Source organism: Tripterygium wilfordii, chromosome 16 (assembly GCF_013401445.1).
Source record: "Tripterygium wilfordii isolate XIE 37 chromosome 16, ASM1340144v1, whole genome shotgun sequence".
Lineage (NCBI taxonomy): Eukaryota > Viridiplantae > Streptophyta > Magnoliopsida > Celastrales > Celastraceae > Tripterygium > Tripterygium wilfordii.
In genome coordinates, this window is record NC_052247.1 from 1835535 (window position 1) to 1858113 (window position 22579).

Consider the following 22579-nt stretch of genomic DNA (forward strand, 5'->3'; position numbering starts at 1 on the left):
TGTTCAATTCAGATTAGTCCTTGAAAAGGTTGTGTTTGGTTCATTTCCTTTAGCAATTGCGGAATCTAAGATTTGAACCTAAGATTTCCTGCTAAGAGCCTAAGATACCATGTTAAAATTAGTTACTTTGTCATTCCTGTTGGGTTGTGTCATTCTTGTTGGGACTCGTAGATGAGAGATTTCATGAATACAAGGTGAGGCTTGGAAGCATTGCTTAACTGCTCTAATCTGAAATGTCGCATAAATTGCAGCTGTCGTTTTACATTGCTCAAGAAAGAAAAAACATTTCTGGCTTTTGCATATTTATTTGTAGTTGAGAACAGGAGAAGGCACTTCAGTCACAGACAGCTTCACTAAGAAACGACCCTAGAAAGAGTTTTAAGTCTTTTGCATATGTAGTTACAAGATGAGAGAAACTAAAATCAGAAAGAGACTATTATAACTAAATGAACTACTCCTATGTTACAATAGTACACAAAAAGATTTTCTGCAACCACAAATGAACTGTGACCTTTGATAATCGTCTGTGTCAGGTAGGAACTTGACTGTAAGATCGATCATAAGAGAGGAGGGTTCATCAGTGCATTGCTTTACTTATACATCAAGTAATAAAGCAGTGAATATGACCTTTCTCACATCATCCTGCACTATTATTAATGAAGGCAAAAAATTTTTTACAAACAGCACCACTTCAAGAAAGACCAGCTTCTTTTGAATACAAGGCCTCAGGCTCTAATGTAAAATGGGTGGAGCAAGGGAAAGTGAAATGAAAAATAAACGCCCCAAAAAGAAATATAGGAAAAAAGATCCCTTAGAAAAAGTTTTCTGCTTGCTACCTGGAGAGATGCAAAATTTGATAAACAGGCACCTCCGTAGTCGTTGCCAACAGTTGTGTAATACTGAGCATCCATCCAGTTACCTATGAATCACACAAATCCCATTCGGAGTAGACACCCTGAAAATGGTACTCCACCTAGCTACTAGCACATGCACCATTTCTCCCATGGGCTTCAAAGGGATTGTACCTGTCTTTGTCTAATTTTAAGGCTTTGAACCCCAAATTCTTCATTGTTCTCTTCGGGATCTAGGAGTGGAAGAGCCTGAGCGAGAGTTCTGGACCGGCTGGGTTTCTGGATTATACTTTTGGGAAGCAAGGTAAGAAAGAGCAGTTACGACATCAGCTATAAGAGGTCTCATGGTAGGCTCTTCCTGAACACACATTGCAGCAACAGCAAGAACTTGGTACAGGCCCCTCACAGGATATTGGCCTTGGAGAAGAGGGTCAGCCATCAGTGAGAATTTCCTCCGATCTGTAAACAAAGGTCGTGCCTGCAACATAGCAAGAATATTACTAAGAGTTACACAATTTGCCACTGTTTTACAAGAAATATACCTGGATTTATCAAGACAAAGGTTAGGCCGCCCTAACTTCAATAAAGCCGCAGGCAAGAAAAAGATTATCGAAACAAACAGATAACGGATAGCATTTCTTACCCACGCAACCAGATTGTGCTCTCCAGCCCCTCTTGAATTCTCAATAGCTCTTCTGCCGGTGATAATCTCAAGGAGGACAACCCCAAAGCTATAAACATCTGATCTCAGTGTAAGCTGACCAGTCATTGCATATTCAGGAGCACAATATCCATAGGTTCCCATCACTCTAGTGGATACATGGGTGTTATCCCCTACAGGACCCAATTTGGCCAGGCCAAAATCAGACAGTTTAGGATGGTAGTCTTTACCAAGTAAAATATTGGAGCATTTCAAATCACGATATATAACTGGAGGGTTAGCTTTGTCATGCAAATACTCCAATCCCTTTGCAGCACCTGCGGCTATCTTCATTCGTGTATTCCAATCAAGTCCTTTTCTATCAGGTGGGAGGTCTGGAATTTACGAGGATGTAAGAACAAAGTTACTGAAGCAACTCTGAGTATGTCACATAAAAGGATAGACAAAGCATTCTCAATGATTACATTAGCAAAAAAAGAAGTTAGCCATCAACCTCACAACACAAACTCGGGTTCTTAAGCATGAAAAGCAAGCTATGAATGACCAGAAAGACATGGCTTTGGATCATTCATCTTTAGAAACCCTCTCTTAATATGTGTTTTTTTTGGTGGAAACAAAAAAAAAGGTATAATCCGTTCAACTTCAGTGTCAAACTGTCAATATTATAGAACTTCATAATAGGATAATATTAAGTTCCCAAATTTCATTTCTGGTGTTGAATAACTCGTCTCAAAAATTTTGTTGGCAAGCCAGAAACTGAGCAGAAAGGCTACTTCTAGACTCTATTTTCAGATACAGGGTTTAGTGACATTTTATGCTATACCTACCATGCAGATGGTCTTCCAATGAACCAAGTCGCATGTACTCATAGACCAATAATCTCTGTTCCCCATCAGCACAATAACCAATTAAGTTTACCAGATTAGGATGATGAAGGAGGCTCAACATTAAGACTTCAACAAGGAATTCTCTGTTCCCTTGGAGCCCATTGCGGTCAAGTTGCTTGATGGCTACAACCTAAGTCAATTTGCAAACAAAATTCACGTTAAACCACAAGCCAATTAAATATAGTCCAAACTTGACGTTCAGATAATATTACGGTGATAGACTGATAGTACCAATACTGATTCCACAATTGCACCTTATGAGTGAAACCTCTCCAGCAACAGCTTTTAAGCTACAATGTTCATAATTAAATGAATGCATTTTTGGCATGTATTTGAGGTAAAGTTTCAAATGATCAGAGTTGTTGGCAAGAATTTGGTTAATGAGCATGTGTTGAATATTCAACAATGGTTTATGCACAATCTTGTTTCTCGATAATTCATTAAGGAGTTAAAAATAGCAATCAGGCTTGCTTCCCAGTCATTCAAAGATAAAAAGGAAGCAGCTGTTTCTCTATCTTGTAATGATAGAACATTCAAATTCAGTGTACCACGATGAGTAAGAGTTGAGGTAGAAAGTGCTAAACAATTCAACAATCCAACTTAGATGTCATTACGAAATAATCCAGGTATAGTTAACCACCAATTATTTTATATTTCTTTAGTTGGCTGGTCACTAGGGAAGCTGTTATCACAGATGATAGGCTGAGAAAAAGGGCCTGATTCATGTTTGCTAGTGTTATGTGTGTAACAAGAGTAGAGAAGACGTTCATCATTTATTAGTTCACTGCTTAAGCCACGGCTTGTAAGAACGTGTATCTATTGGGAAGGAAAGCGGGTTTCCCAAGCAAAAGAAAGAGGAAAACTGATGGCAGCGATTCACGCCTTTGAACTGTTTGAAGGTCAGAAACAAAAATATGCTTCGAAAAAAATAAAATAAAATAGGAATGCCCCATTATTTAAATATGTCTGTAGTACGAATTTAAGTGTTTTAGCATAGTTAGATCCACCGAAGTCAACCAACCTGATTAGTACTCTCCAGCCGCCCTTTATATACTCGCCCAAATCCTCCTTCTCCCAAAAGACAATCTGCCCGGAAATTTTTTGTTGCAGCAGCCAATTCACGAAAAGTGAATGTATGTGCTGCAATGTGATCAGAACCTCCATCTTTGGAGCCCTCCTTTAAAGATGCCTCCTTCTTTACGTCTGCAGCTAAGTTTAACTTCACTTTGTCTAAATCAACAAAAAAAAATGGAATTAAAATATGAAAAATAATGAAATTGAAAATAACAAAGTATATAGCATAAGCAAGGTGGCAGTTTACCAAACTACAGGACATAACATAAGCAAAAGCCAAAAGTAGGTTTCATTGGAATAACAGGAAAATTAAAGAAGCAAACTTGTCATTATATCTTAGAAAGAAAAACAGGAACCATAAAAGACAAAGGAGAAAAACCTACCTAATTATTTATGCTAGAATGTTATTGATCACTCAACCATCGGTATGGAACAGTTATGAACCATGGATAGTTGGATGCATTCCATATAGACAGAATTCTTGTCTAATCTTTCACGGGAACAAGACCACAAACAATTTGAAAGAATGCGTTTAGATTAAAAAGTAAAGCAATGGAACCTTCGTCCAACCATGCAATAAACACAATTAACCTTTTGTTTCAATTAAAATTAGCACATGTAGGAAATACATAAACATCAAAACCAGGTGCCGATTCCAAGGAAGTTAATGTGATTGATTGAGTTCAACCAACAAATAGTGGACCATAATTCTTAATAACGGGAAAAATTAGAACCGAACCAAGTCTCTGAGCTATTATGTAAGCAAATGGACATACGTTCAAATGATTAAATTTACCCCTTTCCATCAACTTCCACTTATGGTATGCCGGCTTTTTTCCGGGTATCTAAACTCAAATCATGGTACGTTCAATCCACCTTGCTTTCAATGAAATATTCCACATATGCCATCCCATAGTTATCAAGGGAAAATCCAGCTAGCTAGTGAAGGAAGTGTGGAAAATTTTCAAATGATTAAATGCCCCTCTTTACTTCGCTTGAGCTGGAGTGGTAATTCTGAGCAATTGGGATAGTTGGTGATTCAACTTCCAACATAGTAAGCGCCATTAAAAAATTAATCACAAAAAGGAAATCCCACGAATCCCAAATTCCCATAAAATTGAATTCCTTTAACCACAATTGAATTCACCCACATTAATTCAAAGCAAGAATAAAATATTCATCAACAAAGACATTATTCTCAATCAGAATCCAGTCAATAGAGGGCAGATCCCAGCGAAATCGCAGGAACATAAACGACCAATTCAAAGAGTTATTCAAACATGATGTGCCATTCAATTGAAGAATTGTATACTCTACATGCGCATTAAACCTCGCAGAAAATTATAAATTTCGACTCTATAAATAATAGTTGAAGCATTCTTAAGGATTTGCGAAAATTGATGATTGAAATACCTGAAGTTGTTGATGCGATCCGATCCTTGGGTATGTCGTTGTGCTTCTTGTTGAGATTTTTGCTCGATTTTCCAGAACAAGGAAAGCAACCCATTCCCCCTATTGTTGTTGTTTCCCAATTGGCTCCAAATGCCACTCCAGAATGTGAGAGAGAGAGAAGACACAGAGAGAGGATAGAGAGAGAGGAGGACAAACACCTAGAGAGAGTTAATTTTGGACAGAGATCTGCACAAATTTATATCTTTTCATTTTGGTCCCTTTATTTGCATTTTTGGCCCTATGTTTTACCAAAATTGTAGGACAAGCTTCAATGTTTTCCACTTTGTTATTTGGGTTTCCACTACATAGAAATATTTTGCCTGTATTGATCTCCTGATTTCATTTAATAAAAAGATATGGATTTGTTGATGAATGATGAGTTACCTAAACCAAACCTTATGTACTTAAAAAAGTAATTTATATAATATTTGTGTACGCACTTTCCCACCTCCACGAGATAATGGATTCAAATAGAGATCGAAGTGAGATCATTTATTGAATTAAAATACACACTACTTTACGTTGAACATATATTTGGATTATCATTTGTATTCCGCCTCAACAATAAATAAAGTTGTAAACACAACACACTTGACAAACAAAAACAAGAGAAGTACTTCATAAGGTCATGAGTTCAAAAGGGGAAACGAGATCATGTCCTCAATTAAAATGTATAATATCTTACGTTGATCATCATTCATATTCCGTCTCAATAAATAAGTAAGTTGTAAACACGGCACACGTGGCAAACAAGGACAAGGGAGGTCAAATACGCTTAGCTTAAAGAAAAAGGAGGCAATAAACATAAATATTCCAAATAACAATCCTATCATTGCAAATGTTTGGTTTGTCCGTTGACAACTTCATAATTAAAAACAAAAGCAATAATAGCAACTTGGACTCCTCCATTATTTGACTAGGTGGGGCATTCCCGTCTTTGAAAAGACTATATTACCCTCGCAAACAAAATCATTGTCCATTTCACATCGCGTACTCATGCGTCTTTTCACAAGCATTTGAACAAAAGAGGCCGGCCAAGACGCCAAGCCTTCTCTGATTTTTTATTTTTAAAAAAAAAATTAAAAAACATGGTTGTAATCGGAGTTTTGAAAAACTTGAAAGAGCCATTTTTGTCAAACCGCGTTTTAAGGAGTTTAAATTAATTTTTTTTTAGATTATTAGTAATTTAATTAATAATTATCTTACAAAATATTTGTTCCACGTAAAACCCGCAACTTATTGTCTAGATAACTTAATTTTTTTTTTCTAGGACCAAACAAATACGAAAGTTTGTTAATATGAAAACAAAAAAAAAATTATATCAACGTAAACTCGGGTTGTTAAATCCGTGCGCACATGACTGACCTTTGAGTAAAGTAACAAAAGCAAGGGCTTTGGGCACTAGGCCGGTCTAGAGTACTAAATTTGTTTATTACCCAACTCATTAGCACAACCCAAAATCTACTTACTCCACTATAAAGTTCAACCAAAAACAAAACCCTAACTCCCTTTCTCATTTTCCTTTTCCTCTTCCTCACTCGAGATCGCAAGTAAGTATCATCTCACCTTGTATTTTTTTTAATAGGGTGTCATTTTATGGTGCTGCTTTGGACACTAAAGTGACTAGGACCAACCTTGTGCGCACACAAAATGTTCCTATTTCAAGAGACCTAACACCATGTAATGTATGTTTATTCTGCAAAAAACTTCATCACAAACCATGTACCATCTCCCCTTGTATTTTTTTTATAAGGTACCAATTTATCATGTCACTTTGGACAGCAAAGTGACTAGGACCAGCCCTGCGTGCACGCAAAATTTTCCTACCTCAGGAGACCTAACAGCATGTAATGTCTATCTATTATGCAACAAACTTCATCACAAACCATTATTTTGTATCATTATGTACCATTATCAACAACGCCATGTGTATCAATTATCAAAGATTCAAAGTACCAAGAGCATCATTGGCAAACACACATGATTGGCATTCAACTTCAAGTTTACCAGAAAACGACAAGAGTCTTCATTATTAATAAAATAATTTAGGGTTCATGTTCGTATATTTTTATATTCTTCTCAATAATTTTCTCTCATTTTTTGATTGGAATTATATGATACTTTGTAATCCTTGTGTTTAAGGGGGGGAAAAATGAAATAGTGGATGACTAAAGGGCCTTGTTCAGTGTTCTAGTGGGCCGAGTGGAACCAAAATTTCTCGTTTAAGCCTCAATTTGTAGGCCCAAGAAGGTTTATTTAGCTTCGGCCCGTACCAATATGATCACATGCAGCGCACGTGATCATCTTCATCTTCTTTCCTTGTTCGCAAAAAAACCTAGACATCTAGGTTGTCATGATTCTCCGAATCTGCTCGACGAAGCTTTAGGGCTGGATCAGAGTACCAGTTCATGGACCCTGAGGTGGCAGAGTCGTGCTGGGAGATGGTGCAGCCAAAAGACTAATCAAACAAACACCTAGGGCTATATGAAGACCCAAATACATTCAACAGTAACAAAAAGAGAGTCCCATTGGATCTGTGAATGAATCAGAAAATGATGGTTAGTCATTAAGAGAGATCAAATCTATCAGACACCCACAGCATTCACAATAATTTATGACAATTAAGGATAAATGAAAATAAACTTGCTTGCATTTCCAATCTGAATGTCTCCAAGTTAAAACACCCTCCTGTGATACAAGTTCATAAGCAAAACATAAAACAAAAACCAAATGGTAAAAGTTCATTATCCTCATCATATGAATGTCAAAACTGGCCAAACTGCGAAAGCACCAAGTAACATTACCGAAAACATTAGACCTTGCTCCCCAACCAATGCCAAACCCTTTAAAACCCCCGAACGGTGAGAGAAAAGCTTATTCGTACGTAGCTTAGGTGTGTGCTTATTGCACATTTATGTCTTTCTTTTCAATGTAATATAATATGCACGCACATCTCGCGTGCTCAAAAGAATGACCTACCACATGAATGTTCTATGATATATTAAGACCTCATGCTGCTGCAGACTGTTTGTCCTCATGGTCATCAAGATTCAGAGCCTGAAGTAGCTTCGGCCATGATTCTGGAATTCCTCCAGGAATCTCAAACTCTAGCAACTTTCCACGAATGCTGTAAAACTCCTCCACTGGTTGACTCTACAGGAAAAGGACTAGTTGGTAATGTGCAACCAATTGAACCAAAAACAAATGCCATGTTGCTATTCAATATTAACCAGAACTCCCGACACATAACCATGTTATAAGCACCACTAAGCAAGAGCTCCCATCTATCTATATCAACCCATGGTTATGGAGTATAATGTTCTATTCTAGAAAGCTTTGCACATTGCATGGAATCACTCTGCAAACGAAAAATATCTTTTCTTTTTTTAACCCAATTCCACCTTGAAGGTAAATAACAAGTGAAATGCAATGATATACAAATCATACAAAGAGAGACCAAAAAAAGAGGACGATAATTTTGTTCTTTTTTTTATTTCTTTGCTGAGTGGTGCGGTGGAAAAGGGGAGAATGTGCAAGCGCAGAATCTAGAAAGATATGCACTAATGGAAATGGTGCAGTAAAATTTCTCGGACTCAGTTGCAAACAACATAATTTCATGGTTCTAATTTACTTCGTCACAATTCAAAATGCCTCAACTTTTGTTGCCAGGCTTGAGTCGCATAGAAACTATGCAAAACACATATTTTTTTATACAATGAAAAAAAAAATTCAACCTAATTATACCAACCAATCATCCAAAAAACAAAGAAGAAATTGGACAAGACTAGCATTACAGGCTTTGAACTTTAAAATTCAAATAATATATGAGTTAGGTCACTAGAAATAATCTGTAGTCATGGACATTAAATGCATTTGAACAGTACCACACTACCACTGTAAATGACAAAACCACCTCTGATTTTTATATGTACAGACAACCATATTGGAATGTACCAGCAAATTTGACTTTCCATCAGTATTAACAAATAAAACAGCTCACCCATCCTACATAAAAGCATAAAGTCACCTGAGACCCATTATATATCTTCAGTCATGAACTCCAAATTATTGCCATTGGCCAAGAATCGGTCCTGATGATATCCGGTCACAACAATTTCTGTCTTTGTTTTACATCACCCTTCCCCAATATTTTAACTAAAGCATACAAAACTGAAGCAAAATGATGCAATGTTCGTTTTTATATTTTTTTTGCCTTCTAAGTTTTAACACCTCGTTTATGTAAAAATGAGCCTTTAATATCTCAAGCAAATGAATAAATTGGCAATCCATGTGAGCAAAGAATCCAAAACATCAAATCCCAATTCACAACAGACAAATAACTGAATAAGCATCTGAGATTAAAAAAAAAAAGGCAGCTATAGAATTAAGTACGAACAAAAGCTTATAGACTTAATGAAAGGACAGACAAACAGATAGATAAGAAACATTCAGAGATGAAAGAGAAGTACCATCTCATTGTATATACGGAGTCGCTCCTTGACAACTTCTTCTGTATCATCAGATCGAGTGATAAGCTTTGATGCACAATGTGGAGGGGGGAGAAGTGGCGCCATATATATACCAGGGCTCCCATTCCCACCCTTGATGTCAATACACGCAACATTATAGTTTCCTCCGCACTCACTACAAATCCGTCTTCCAAGGCATTTTGCAAGCAACGCTTCTTCCCGAATCTTTAAATTAATCACTAAGTCAATATTTGTAACCCCCTCTAATATTTCCTGGAAGAAAAAGAAGAGCAGAAAAATTAAGTGCAAGGCTAGAACCAGAGCAATGTGCATTACGCCATTACCAGTGAGACAATTCAATCATTCACCATTTCACCATCCAATGTTTATATTATTCACCGACAACAACACTATCTTTTCCAATAGGTGCATAAGCTTCAGTGGCAAACCACAGAACAGATTACAGAGCCAACCCAAGAAAGTCCAGCTTCAACTTAGACTGGATCTATAATCCATCCATAATTCAGTTTTATTCCAGTTCAAAACATAGGGAAATAAGTTAGGTTAGATTGTTTCCTTGTCCATTCCAGAAAAGAAAAAATTGAATCATGTTGCACCTCTTATACCGGTGATCGTTACTCTCATTTTCATTTCATTTATAAAAGCTTAGAATAGAAAAAAAAAAATACTTATAATATATAGCATGTAACACTTAAATTAGACAAATTTATGTTTCAACATTCTAGCAACGGATCACAGAGAGGTGCTTACAGCTTGTCTTATGGTCCGAGGAAAACCATCGAGGATAAATCCTGATTCACCCTTTGCTTCACCAGCTTCAAGACGCTTTGACAGTAAATTTATTATAATTTCATCAGATACCAATTTCCCTTGGTTAACAATCTCTGCAAGCTGCCGAAAATGTAGATATGTAAATACTAAAAAATATAACTAAAGTTAGAATAACCCCTAAGTTTCAGATTCATGTGTTCAAACTTGGAAGACATAATTTCATTCACCAGCATGGTTTTTCCCTTAGCAGGCATTTTGCATGCAACCTATACTTCAACCATAAACATACAAGCACTCAAGGTATCACCTGTTATATAATATTGAGGTTTAAACCCGAGTTTCAATCTACAAAAATAAATCTGGCACCAAAACAGGACAAGTGGATTTAAAAGTTGTCATAGGCTAATTACCAGAAAATTTCAATGCATCAAAGGCACCTTTTCAGCAAGTAAACAGGAGCAAATTGTGGGGGTGGGAAAACTGAAAAGACATACCAATCCAAACTGCCCAATCACCTTAAGAAGCTATCAGCCAGATTTCATTTGACATTGGTATGTGCTGGTGACATGATATACATGCTAAAACCTTCCTTAAGTAGGAGAAAGGTTGTTGATAGAAGCTGGACAAAATTTTTATAAAGTCGACATTCTATTGCCACGTCCCAACTCCTAACCTATACCAAATGGAGTGGGTAACTGGTTTAAAGAAGGCACATAACTGATTTGGGAGTCACAATAACCTCAGCACGGCTATAGAGAAGAGCTTACCAACCCATCTTGGCCTGGACAACAGGATAGAATCCAGTCCCTTTATAACTGCCCCCACACAGACTCTAAAGCACAAGAAAAAGAAAATCCAACCCCAAACAGCCCTGTAGCCATCCCTTATCATGGCATATTCCAATCCAATGAAAGTACCAAGATACATTTTAGATGACCAGCTATACCATCACATGGAAAATTTACTCCTGATGATTCCTTCAAAATGCTTAATAATCTTATAAAACGACGATATGCCCTAGTTAAAATGTCATTCTCGAGAAACCACCACCCAATTCTCTTACCGGAGAGCAATTGCACTTGCACTACTTGTGTAGCTTTATTGGCATACACGCTAGGTATTCTGATTGCTCAAAGTGCAAACCAAATAAAATGCAAAAAGAAAACAGTCCTTATCTGTCATTCAACGTCAAAGGAAATAAATCGCTAACACGATTATGCAAAACAAATTCTCCAGAATTTAAACTCAAAAAAATCAACAAGTGAAGTAACTCAGGGAGAACATAGAGGGAAATGAAACCTGAGAGGCGAGGGGCCCTGAGGAAGAAAGCTCCTCGCGGACGAGATCTCCAGTAGCAATATGAGGAACGTCTAGAAGATTGGAGAGCCGAGAGGCGTAGGTTCCTTTGCCAACGCCGGGACAGCCAAGGAAAATCCACTGAAGACTCCCGCCCCTAGGTTCTTGCCGTAGCGGCAGAGGCTTATTCAGCCCGAGCAGCGAAGCCGCCTTGATGTCAGTTTCCGAACTTACGGCAGAAGCGAAAGTTCGAGAAATGTAGTGATAACTAGAAACTGAGCTCGGCCTGGACCTCAAAATGCGGCTGACGAGCGCCATGGGAGGAGGTCACAAAGGAGGGGAGGTTTGAGGGCAAGGAAGGGGTAGCAAGGGACGAAAAGGATGGCGTATTGTTGAATTACGCAGTTTCTAGGAAAGTCGAAGAGTTTTCAGGCACGTGATGTTAAAAGCTGACGTCGAAATTAAGACACGGCGTATTACAAATCAAATGGACTTTCTTCTGACCGGAAAGCCCAGCCCAACCGTCACCTCGCCAAAGTCCATTATGTAAGTAAGACTGGACCGAGACTCAAAATAAAACTATTTACCCTCTCCCAGTCCCAGGAAGCTGTCCTTCAGCCCATGAAACCCAAGAAACCCCAATAAATTACAACCCACCAATTCAAACTCCTCACCTTGAGGGAAACCTCTAAACTAAAGAGATAATCATGAGGCTAATGTCAAGTTGACTAGATCTTTAGGTGACTTACCTAGGAAAAACTTTACGACCAATGTGTGCGAACACCACCTGTATTGTCTTTCCACACTAGTCTCGACCAAAATCTCAATTGATCCATGAAAATTATAGTTCCACGTGACCCAGATTTACCAATCCATTGTCAGGTGAAAACAGCACAGCCGGCTGAGTTCCACGTTATAAGAAAACAAAAATAACTCGTTCAGCTGACGAAATTTCCCTTATGGGCAATTACCTACTTAATTTGATCTTTCACTCTCGAATAAAAAACAATTCAATTGTCTACATCCACTCAAATACTAGCAAATAAAACTTTCATGATAGGCATTAGGGGGGAAAAGTTACATAAAACATAGCTGCCCTCATCCAACAAACATTGACAGATTGAACATACACACTCTAAACTACATTCTGTCAGTACAGAGATTGTCATTTAGCTAGATATGACGATGATCATCCCTGCCATCATCCTCGTCATCTCCATCCCCGGCACGCCTGCACCACATCCAGTAGATTAGCTCAAACATCTAGATAAGCAAATGACAAAAAATCCCATGACATTAAATCATCATTCAAAGAAGTTGGAAGATATGCCTAGTTCCCCTAATTCACCTAAACAGGACACCACCACTTTGACCACAAAAACCTGGGCTTTGCCAGAAAATTCATACAGCAAAAGGTAGGAGTTTTGCAAGTTGGACGGAAAAAGGGAAGTCAACATCAAGAGGAGGGAATAGTTCAGACAGTTCACAATCACAAGTCACAACTGCTAGGAAATACATGTTTTAGTATATGATATTATGTAGATAAATTAAAATGGCATCCAAAAAGCTGCATCTAATTCTGTAACTTCTACAACCAGATCAATAAGTAAACTCAATCTTACTCAAATGTGGAGGCCGACACAAGACAATGGAGAGAGACTCAAAAATTTTCTCACTATCAAGGAAGCATGCACATAAAAGATGCAATGAGGTAAATTATTTGGACTGTATTCTAGAAAACAGCTTCCGGCAAAATCAAAGCAAGTATGAGTCTCCAAAAGAGTCGTGGAAATCACGCACAAAGTTATCTTCTTCAACTCTTAACATAAAGCAAATGATTCTGAATCATGTTGAATATCCCTTGTCCCCCAGTAAATAACAGATCCTAAAATATTAATAATAATTTCTAGTGTAGCGAAACAAACCGCCATGATGAAGTTAGATTCCGAGCTTTCCTGTCCAGCTGTAGGTTTTCCAGGGCAGCTGAAGCTCGAATCACATCCTCCGGGAGCTCATCACTATCATATCTCCAATTGTACTCATCTTTCCTGTAACCAGACATGGAGGATCCTGCTCTTCGATCTATAGGGTAGAAAGAATCAGATAAAAAGTGCAGCAAGCATGCAGATAACTGTGAAATTAAGATATAGCAATATCACTCACCAGATGCCTGGGAAGAAGAAACCGGCCTGGAATACAAAAGAAAAAAGAACAAGCATATCCCTCAATTCAATCATAATTACAAAAAAGGTAGAATAGAGACTTCAACCATGGGCTTGGGGAGGAAGAGAGAGAGAGAGAGAGAGAGAGCGAATATGTGTGAGTGTGTGAATTGTCCAGCACCTTCCTAATGGAGGTAATCCACCAGCAACAGCTGATGACAATGGTCTTCGACTATTCCGCGACTCTAAATTAGAAACAGACTCAGACCTTCCTGTACCCCTTGTCTGAGTTAAATTCTGTCAAAAACAAGTTTGAAATGATAATCAATAATTTTAACATGAACAACATTTATGCAAAGAAAGGCAAATAATCAAAAAGTAGGAATGACAGCTAAATGAATTGAATGAATCTTACCACCAAAATCACTGATAATCTTTAAATTTCAAGCTTCAGGACAATTAGAATTTAGAATGCCTCATCTCAAAACCATGCATCGTATGAAAATTCAAAGCACCAAGCATCAACACGAGCAAAAAAAAAAAGAATGTCACTCAACAAAACCTTTTTGTCCAATTATAGTGAAGAAAATAAGATTGACAGACTCTCTTCCATTTTATGAAGAATGCTAGTGAGTTGATGGCGTCTCTTCTGAAGGATAGTCATGGTACATTATAAAAAATACAAGCCCAGGTTATCTGCTTTTCATTCTTAAACACACAAGCTAAGGTATAGAACATTATAAAACGACAATAATAAAATCATACCAAGTTTCCTATTTGGGGCCTCTAAAATGACAGACTTCTGAAATCTGACCTCTAGACAACAACTATTCAACTTGAAAACATTTAAACAGAACAGAGGTCCAAGATTAAACCTCAAATTTCAAAAACCCTTCCAAAACATCCAAAAGAAGCGGACCACTGTCTCCATTTCTGTTAAGATCGTATCCATTCTTGCTGCTGAATTCCTTCAACTCAGCTTTCCAAAAATCTTTTGGCTGCAATATAAAATAATTTTCAATAACCAATAATTCACGGAGAAATAACTATGAGGCAAAAAAAAATGTTACATTCTTTTCTGGAAGAAAACTAAAATAAATTGAAGAATTACTTGATTACCAAGTTACACTCGGGCTGATAGACTTTTAATGTATGATTTAGCTGAGCCCAGTCCATGTATTCACATATTAACGCAGTAAGCAGCCTCCCTGCATTTTATAAATGTCAATATGCAAAATTTATCGATCAGGAAAGGCGAGAATAATAGAAAAGGTGAACCAATTGCAATCCTAAGAGGCAAACGTACATGGAATTTCACGTATAAGAAACAATAACACATTTGTTGAGTATAATTTTGGTCTTAAGAGGCCATTACCAAGACATCCATGATCCAACAATAGAAAACGATAATTATACCTTAGCAGCCAATGCCTTGCGGAGGGCCAGAAATCAAGACATGGATCCGTAACAATGAAAGTTTTCATCTCAAAATAGACAACTGATCAAAGAAATCAGTATCATCAAACCGATCCACAAGGCATTTAGAGCAGTCTACTACAAAAGGTGCTTTTGGCCAGCAATAAAGTTTCAAAGTTTCAATATTGCGGAAAAGCAATTATGGTGCATAAAATTTGTTTCCTCAGGAAAATGATTGGAAATAATGCCTGGAAGCCATTTGTCCACTTGCATCATTCAAAGAACACTCGTAACTTACAATAATTCATGCAAAATTGACACTCCTGTTCTAGAAAATCCAAAGCAACGTTTTCCACATCGTCAAACTTGCAAGAGAAAGAAGAAAAAGGCTAGGAATTGTGGAGTGACCTGAGGGAGAAGCATGTAGTTGTTTTGCACGATCATTGCAGCTACCCAACAAGGCAGGAGGTAACGCTTCCTCCTTTTCAACAACACGGTCTTCCTCTTCAATTGCCTCGAAAACACTTGCCCTAAGTTCAGCCTAGAGAGGACCAGAAGAATGAACAAAAGAGGAAAATAAATGGATGAAATTAACTCTCTTTCAAGGGAACCAAATTGCATATCTATAATATTTTTAAGCTGGATTTAATACATAAAATCCAACAGAATATGCTAAGAGACTTCATTACAGCATTGAAGACAATATATGCATCTCAACAAAACCGAGATCAAGTGAAGATTCTCTCTTGCCTGCTACAGTCAAGACAATGTTTCTGATATGCTAAAAAAAATAAAATAAACCAGCAATGAGTTCATCGACTTGCTGATCCATTCAACCACTTCTCCTAACCTAATTCCATTCCAATTTTCACTCTGGCATTCCTATCGGAAGAATTAAGATCTGTCCATCGAAATAAGAGAGAACAAATCCAAGCACACGAAAACCACGCACTGAAACTTTTATAAAATAACTCTAATTTTTCCTTCACACGCGATCCGAAAGATAGGGGGAAAAAAGAGACAGAGAAGCTCTGCCACTTTCGCCCAAAGCATGTGAATTTGCTTCATATATTTCCATTTGACGATAAATTTTCCAGGCAACCAAACAGGGGGCGGAGAGATGGACAACAAATAAAGGGAAATAACAAAAAATGGAGGTTCGGTTTAGGGTTTTACCCGGATCTTAGCGAGCACGCCTTTCTTCTCTAGAGTTCGAGTGACGAGAGTCTTGAGGTCCATCATCTCCCTCGTGTAATCGTCCATTTTGGAATTGATTTTCACACCGTCTCTCTCCGCTCAGCGCTCTCTCTGTCTCTGGCTGATGCTGCTGATAAAGAGTTCGGTTTTGGAACCGCGAGTCGAGAGGCTTTCAGTCAGGCAGGGGGAGGAATATAGTAGTGGTAATTACTAATTTTGGTGAAAAATGTGGGGTCCAGTGGAGAGTGAATGCAATCACAGCCGTCCAATTGATAATCTAATGGGTGTAAAGAAAGTGGGTCCCGTCTGTCTGTTCAAAGGTTGACATAGATCTTTCAACGGTAATAAACTGGGTGAACTCGACAACTCTGGATTACGTTGTTGCAGGCATAGTTTTTAGACCGGACTGACCCACCGGTTCTACAGCAAAACGCATGAACCGGCAGTTTATACGGGCTGATTCATGTATTTGGACCGTTTATTCACTGGGTGTGATCACTCACTTGGCCTGCAAGTGACCAAGGCTGTATGCAATTCCTCAAGCTTTGTCTTAATAGTAGTAGACGGCGTTTTCTTTGCCTTTGGTATTCCATAGTCCATACATGCTTCAACTATAAGCTGTTTAATTCATGATGTTTCCTTGACCAAGAACAACGTTAATACTTTTCTGAGTGTTAAATTGTTTGTTATAACCTATACTACCATGACGGCTATGTAGGCAGCAGACGAGGAAGAAAAGATACGACGGAGGGTTTTTACAATCTGAATGAGATGGTTCCCCAACGGAGTTCACCCATGCTTGTTGACAGGGGTTGGTGAGGAGTCAGTGTCCCATCCAAACGAACGGACCATGGAAGCCGCTGGAGATCCTCCGAAAGCGGACCGGCCAGACGGCGGAAATCCGCCAACAGCACCGTAGCTGCACCCCACAAACCAACTTAACTTGAATCTGTCAAACCAGTAGACCTCAAGGTAATACTTTGACCATGCGCTACGGATAACAAGGAGCAGGTCTTATGTTCTGCAAATTTGTACTGGCAATCCATTTCTTGACCAATAGAGCGGAAGGCAATTGCATAGCTTTTCCTGTATTCTCTCATTTACAGCCTTGAAAATGATATTGGGACTATAACTTCGTCCAATAAAACCAAAATCATCAAATATAAACACACGTAACTAAGAAATAACAGCAAAAGGATGCACAGAATAATAGCACCAGGACAAGTCTAATCAAACATGTAAATAAATAGCCAAGTCTTGTCCACAATTCTATCACAAAACTAGTCCAGCACAAACCATCCAAATTCAGTGTGAAAACAAAGACAATATTGTTCGGGAACAAGACAATAAGAGTAAATAACATCAAAATTTCATAGCCAAAAGTTTTATAACTGCAAGATACCAAATTATCCTTTGTAATAAAAAGCTGCATTACACCTTAATAGCATACTTCCTCATGGGAAAATACATCTCTTTCTTCTTCTCCCTTTCTGTCTTTAAGGATGCCTGTACAAAGAAACAGAGAATCAAATTGTTGCAAGCCATGTAAGCAATACTAACAGGCTACATACATCAAGATAATTGACAGATCAACAAGAAAACACGCTAAAACAAAAGGCTCCAGGTCTATGAAGTTGAAAAATTAGAACTGCACATACATCTAATCAGAAGAAACTACATTACACTCCTTCCTCAAAACAAGAATTAGATGAACATTACATCCCATAGAAGGTGATGCATAGCCAAACCCTTCAAATGAACTAACGCAGATACGACCACCAACGTTGAGCAAGTAGCGTCTAAGGAGTGTGTTTATTTTACATCAACTCAAAAACAATGTATCCCAGACTCCCAATTCATAAGAGCAGGAAGAAAAAAAGCCATGTGCAACAAATTATTAAAACTCTTTCCACCTAATATCAACAAAATCAATGAGTTGCAAATTGACTAACATTGATTGAAAGTATACTGCTAGGTTCAAAACAGAATAATAAGCCAAAATGAAGCTTATACAAGATTATTACAGATCATTGCAGGAGTGTACCCAATAATTCATATATAGTAGGAACAAAATACATTGAAATGAGATGAACTTCCAATCCCAAGGACTGAAATTTTTTTCAACAGACTAAACAACTGGATGTGTATATGCCAATTGAAATCAGTAATAATAAGACTTAAGAAAGAAACATAGATAACAAACCACACCAAAGTGCAAAAAAATAAAAGGCAAGTCACCTGATGCTTTGTTAGCCTTCTCCGAATGGCTCTGGTCTTCTTCGGACGCAAATCAAGGAGCATGAACTTCTTATTCTTGTAAGCCTCTCTCAGTGCAGCCTTTTGGGTCTGGGAAATCACAGTCAACACCTGGGCAATCGACAATCTCACCACCTTGCTGCATTGAAAGTTATCCCCTCACATTAATCAGTGCAAAAAAATGATCCAACAAACCCATAATGAAGCACAACGCAAGTCACGTAGAAACCAAGTAATGGCAAGACAATATTAATCAACCACAAGCAAAATTTACAAGAACTCGATATCAGATAAAACCATATTCAGACTCAGATAAAACTTGGCAGATCCATTGGACAATTGAAATTACACACATGAACACTAAATGGTACAAATACATTGGATGACTTAAATCCTCAAAAGCAAGATTTCTTCAAAATTAACATATGAACAAAATCTAAGGATTGTTAAACTGACAGTTTGGAGGTACATGATAGCTTTCACTATAAGTTTTCTACGATTTTCTATCAACATAAGCACCTTAACAAATTTCAGTCAATCCTAACCTGCTTTGTGGATAACTCAAAACAAAAATCGAACCCACTAGAACAGCTTCAAACAATAACAAAATAATAAAAATCCAAATACAACTCAGTATATGCATACATACATGTGGAATAATTATATGGAGAAAATACATAGAGAAAAAGAGGCTATTCGCATACATTTTAGAGAGCTTGTTAGGTGCGCCACCGGTGACCTTAGCGACACGGAGGAGAGCAAGCTCAGCCTTGAGATCCTTGAGCTGGTTCAAGAGATCCGCCTTCGATTTCTGTCTCAGCTCGTGAACCTTAATCCTCGCTGCTCATCGTTTTCATTACACCGTAGAAAGAAAGCACAAACACAATCATCAGAAACAGGATAAGCACAAGCAAAAACATCAAAAACAGAATAATCTCAAACGAAAAAAAGCTGTTCAGTTCCATTTCTTGTTACCCATTGATGCTGCTTGGGAACGGCGGCTCTGCTCCTGCTACAGTGCTACGAGGACGAGACTGAAAACGCTAAAACGAGAGAGAACCTCTGATTGTGTACGTGTTATATAGCCCGGGCTTTCAAATAGGCTTCGGATTGCTGGGCCTAGAAAATTTTTGACAAGTACATGGGCTTTATTGGAGCCCAAATAAGATTGCACGAAAGCCCAAATGAAATACCAACTTCCAACTGGACACGTCTAAGACAACACACACAAACAGAAAAATCGGGTCCAAATAAAATTTCTGGACTTAGCCCACTTTAATTAAGGAAAAAAATTTACACTCCCCAGGCCCAACCTGGAAGGCCCAAACCTAGGCCCATTGCTTCCCTCACTCTCCAACCATGCAGATTTAGATTTAGATCGCCCTTTGTGTCGGGATATTAGATAGTCGGATAGGTTCTGCAATTCATTTAAAATTATAGAATCTATAATTTGAATCTAATGATTTAAGAAATGTGCGATATCACACCATATTTTTTTTAAAAAATTTTACATTTGTCTGACTTTTTCTCCACCATTAGATGTGAATTGTACACTCTAAGGAAACCCCCACATCCGATTTTATTAAGAGAACAATTATGATAGGGATCACATCCCAATTGTACACACAAGATTTCATCAGATATGTGGAGCCTACAAATTCACTTGAATGTCCAACTCTGTATACCAACGGCTCGATCTTTATCATTTTTCGTGGGAAAATTGGCAACTTTACCTAATGTGTTAATTTTATCCACTGGTATTAAATATATGTTTGTGTGTATATATAAAGAATAATGCTTCATCCACCCAAAATATGATCTTGTTTAACCCCCAATTATTGTGGGGTATTGAATGTTAAACGGCCCTACATGCGTATTTATAATTAATCACTATTTCACGTGACAAATTCATTTCAGAATAAAATAGTCTTATTTTCCATGGATGTAACATTATGAGGTGTATACGTGAAACAGCAACACTACTTGTATCAAATCTTTCCCTTCCTTTCTTTCCTCGTTTTTTTTTAACTAAACATATTCATCCAAACACAATCTGTGCAAGTTTTCATCGTTGCCTCGTCGATCAAAGTTAACTCCAGAATTTCTGGGATCTCTTTTTCATGGTTTGTTTTCCTCCCCTGTTTCTCACTGTTTTCCTCTATTTATGCTCTGTCTCTGATTGACTCTCTATGTTCTTTTTTCTGGGTTTTGTGTTTTCAGGCTCGAGAGATTGAAAATGTAAGATATGACGATGCAAGTAATTGTATCTTTATATATGTATGTATGTATGTATGTATGTTTGCCTATTGATTTGTGAGTGTGCATTGATTGAATTGGCAGGAGCACATATTGAATCCGAGAGGATTGAAGCTATTTACATGCAAATGGATTCCAATGAATCAAGAACCAAAGGCTTTAATCTTTATCTGTCACGGTTACGCCATGGAGTGCAGTGTCACAATGCACAGTAATTATTCTCCAAAACCTAAAAAATTCAACTTTCATTCTCTTCATATCTCTAATGGATGATGATGATATGGTTGATTCAGGTACTGCAATGAGACTAGCAAAGGCGGGTTTCGCCGTCCATGGAATAGACTATGAAGGACATGGAAAATCAGCTGGATTGCAGGGGTTTGTCAATAGAATGGAAGATGTTGTTACTGATTGTGTAGATTATTTCTCGAGTGTTAGTGTTAAAATTTAATAAACTTTTGTTAATTATTTTACATAATTAATGTTCCAGTTAATTAATAGAAAAATTCAAGAATGAAACTGGTGTTTATATATGCTTTGTTGGGTTGGTTTCAAAGAGTGAAGAAAACAGAGGAAAGATGAGGTGTTTGTTGAGAGTCACTGGGTGGAGCAATTGCTCTAAACATAACCAGAATGAAGCCTCACTACTGGGATGGTGCAGTCTTGATTGCACCCATGTGTAAGGTAATTTATTGGTATATTGTTATGTACGGGGTGTGTGTATGTATATATTCAATATATAAGTTTTTGTACACGCGTCAATGAAAACGCATCAACAATGTGAGATGAGCTGAGTTTTGTTTAAAAACCACTCGACTAAGTTATCTCAAGACCGATGTGAGATTTTTAGTATTGACGTTATTTTGCAAATTGAAGTAGGTGATAAATGTCAGTATTACACAAATATGTTATATGTGTATATATCAGATGATCTGACCCATGTTCAGATTGCAGCAGATGTGAAGCCAGGTCCAGTAATGCAGAACATTCTGATCAAGCTTTGCCGGATAATCCCTACATGGGAGATTATTGCAACAAAGGACGTCGTCAACCTCGCATTTAAAGTACATAGCATTAGAGAGGAGGTACTTGATTCAATTTTTTCCTTCTGATATTAAGCAAAAAATGGGAGAATTATTAATGTTTTGATTCTATATACGATGATTTGATTACAGATTAGGGCCAATCCGTACTGCTATAAATGGCGTCCGCGCTTGAAAACTGGTTATGAACTCCTAAAAATTAGCATAGAACTTGAAAGAAATCTTGACAAGGTTAGTTTTTCTTCCTTTTTTGATCTGTTACATGTTCAATGCATTGCCTTGACAATGAACAACTGCTGCTGAAGGATGTTTAAATGGCGATTTTCAGATTTCGGCTCCATTCATTGTTCTGCACGGTGAAGACGATAGACTGACTGATAAAGCTGTGAGCAAACAACTCTTCGATGTGTCTGCGAGCACCGACAAAAGCTTCAAGCTTTATCCAGAAATGTGGCACGGTCTGCTCTACGGAGAGCCATTGGAGAACATTTGAGATTGTGTTCCGAGACATTATTGATTGGTTAAATGAAAGAACTTCCATGGGAAATTCAAGATTGGAGAGGGAGCAGAAGCTTAGAAATGAAGACTTGTCCAAAGGCTAAACAAGATCAAGAGATTACAAAACTGTCTTTAATCATATCCCTATGGTGTCTTATTTTTTTTAACTGAGAACAACTCGATAAGTGTGCCCTTTAGACAACCCACTAAATCCAAACCCAATTCAAGCTGGGCACGCGCGCACCCGCCTGACAGATTAATTGGGTTGA

At 37.8% G+C, this 22579-nt stretch overlaps 4 protein-coding genes and 1 pseudogene across 4 annotated transcripts; 1 reads left to right on the top strand and 4 right to left on the bottom strand.

Annotated features, from left to right (window-relative positions):
- Positions 1-609: 609 nt before the first annotated feature.
- On the bottom strand, positions 610-5096 carry LOC119980530 (probable serine/threonine-protein kinase PBL7). The gene is made up of 5 exons (XM_038823260.1): positions 4887-5096; positions 3421-3629; positions 2340-2529; positions 1495-1886; positions 610-1329 (listed from the first exon to the last, which is right to left on the bottom strand). Exons 1-5 carry the CDS (start codon positions 4978-4980, stop codon positions 1066-1068), a joined length of 1149 nt encoding a protein of 382 aa, XP_038679188.1. The 5' UTR covers positions 4981-5096; the 3' UTR covers positions 610-1065.
- A 2457-nt stretch (positions 5097-7553) lies between these two features.
- Positions 7554-11887, bottom strand: LOC119980241 (probable adenylate kinase 6, chloroplastic). Its single transcript, XM_038822860.1, has 4 exons — positions 11486-11887; positions 10166-10306; positions 9395-9667; positions 7554-8078 (listed from the first exon to the last, which is right to left on the bottom strand). The coding sequence occupies exons 1-4, from the start codon at positions 11798-11800 to the stop codon at positions 7935-7937; spliced, it is 873 nt and encodes a 290-aa protein (XP_038678788.1). The 5' UTR covers positions 11801-11887; the 3' UTR covers positions 7554-7934.
- A 538-nt stretch (positions 11888-12425) lies between these two features.
- LOC119980439 (protein TONNEAU 1a-like) lies at positions 12426-16442 on the bottom strand. The gene is made up of 8 exons (XM_038823138.1): positions 16237-16442; positions 15469-15601; positions 14764-14852; positions 14520-14642; positions 13826-13941; positions 13646-13671; positions 13408-13564; positions 12426-12713 (listed from the first exon to the last, which is right to left on the bottom strand). The coding sequence occupies exons 1-8, from the start codon at positions 16321-16323 to the stop codon at positions 12656-12658; spliced, it is 789 nt and encodes a 262-aa protein (XP_038679066.1). The 5' UTR covers positions 16324-16442; the 3' UTR covers positions 12426-12655.
- Positions 16443-17467: 1025 nt separating this feature from the next.
- LOC119980484 (60S ribosomal protein L35) lies at positions 17468-19613 on the bottom strand. The gene is made up of 4 exons (XM_038823190.1): positions 19489-19613; positions 19218-19353; positions 18496-18652; positions 17468-17763 (listed from the first exon to the last, which is right to left on the bottom strand). Exons 1-4 carry the CDS (start codon positions 19490-19492, stop codon positions 17689-17691), a joined length of 372 nt encoding a protein of 123 aa, XP_038679118.1. The 5' UTR covers positions 19493-19613; the 3' UTR covers positions 17468-17688.
- A 1327-nt stretch (positions 19614-20940) lies between these two features.
- LOC119980257 lies at positions 20941-22409 on the top strand (annotated as a pseudogene).
- The last annotated feature ends 170 nt before the right edge of the window (positions 22410-22579 follow it).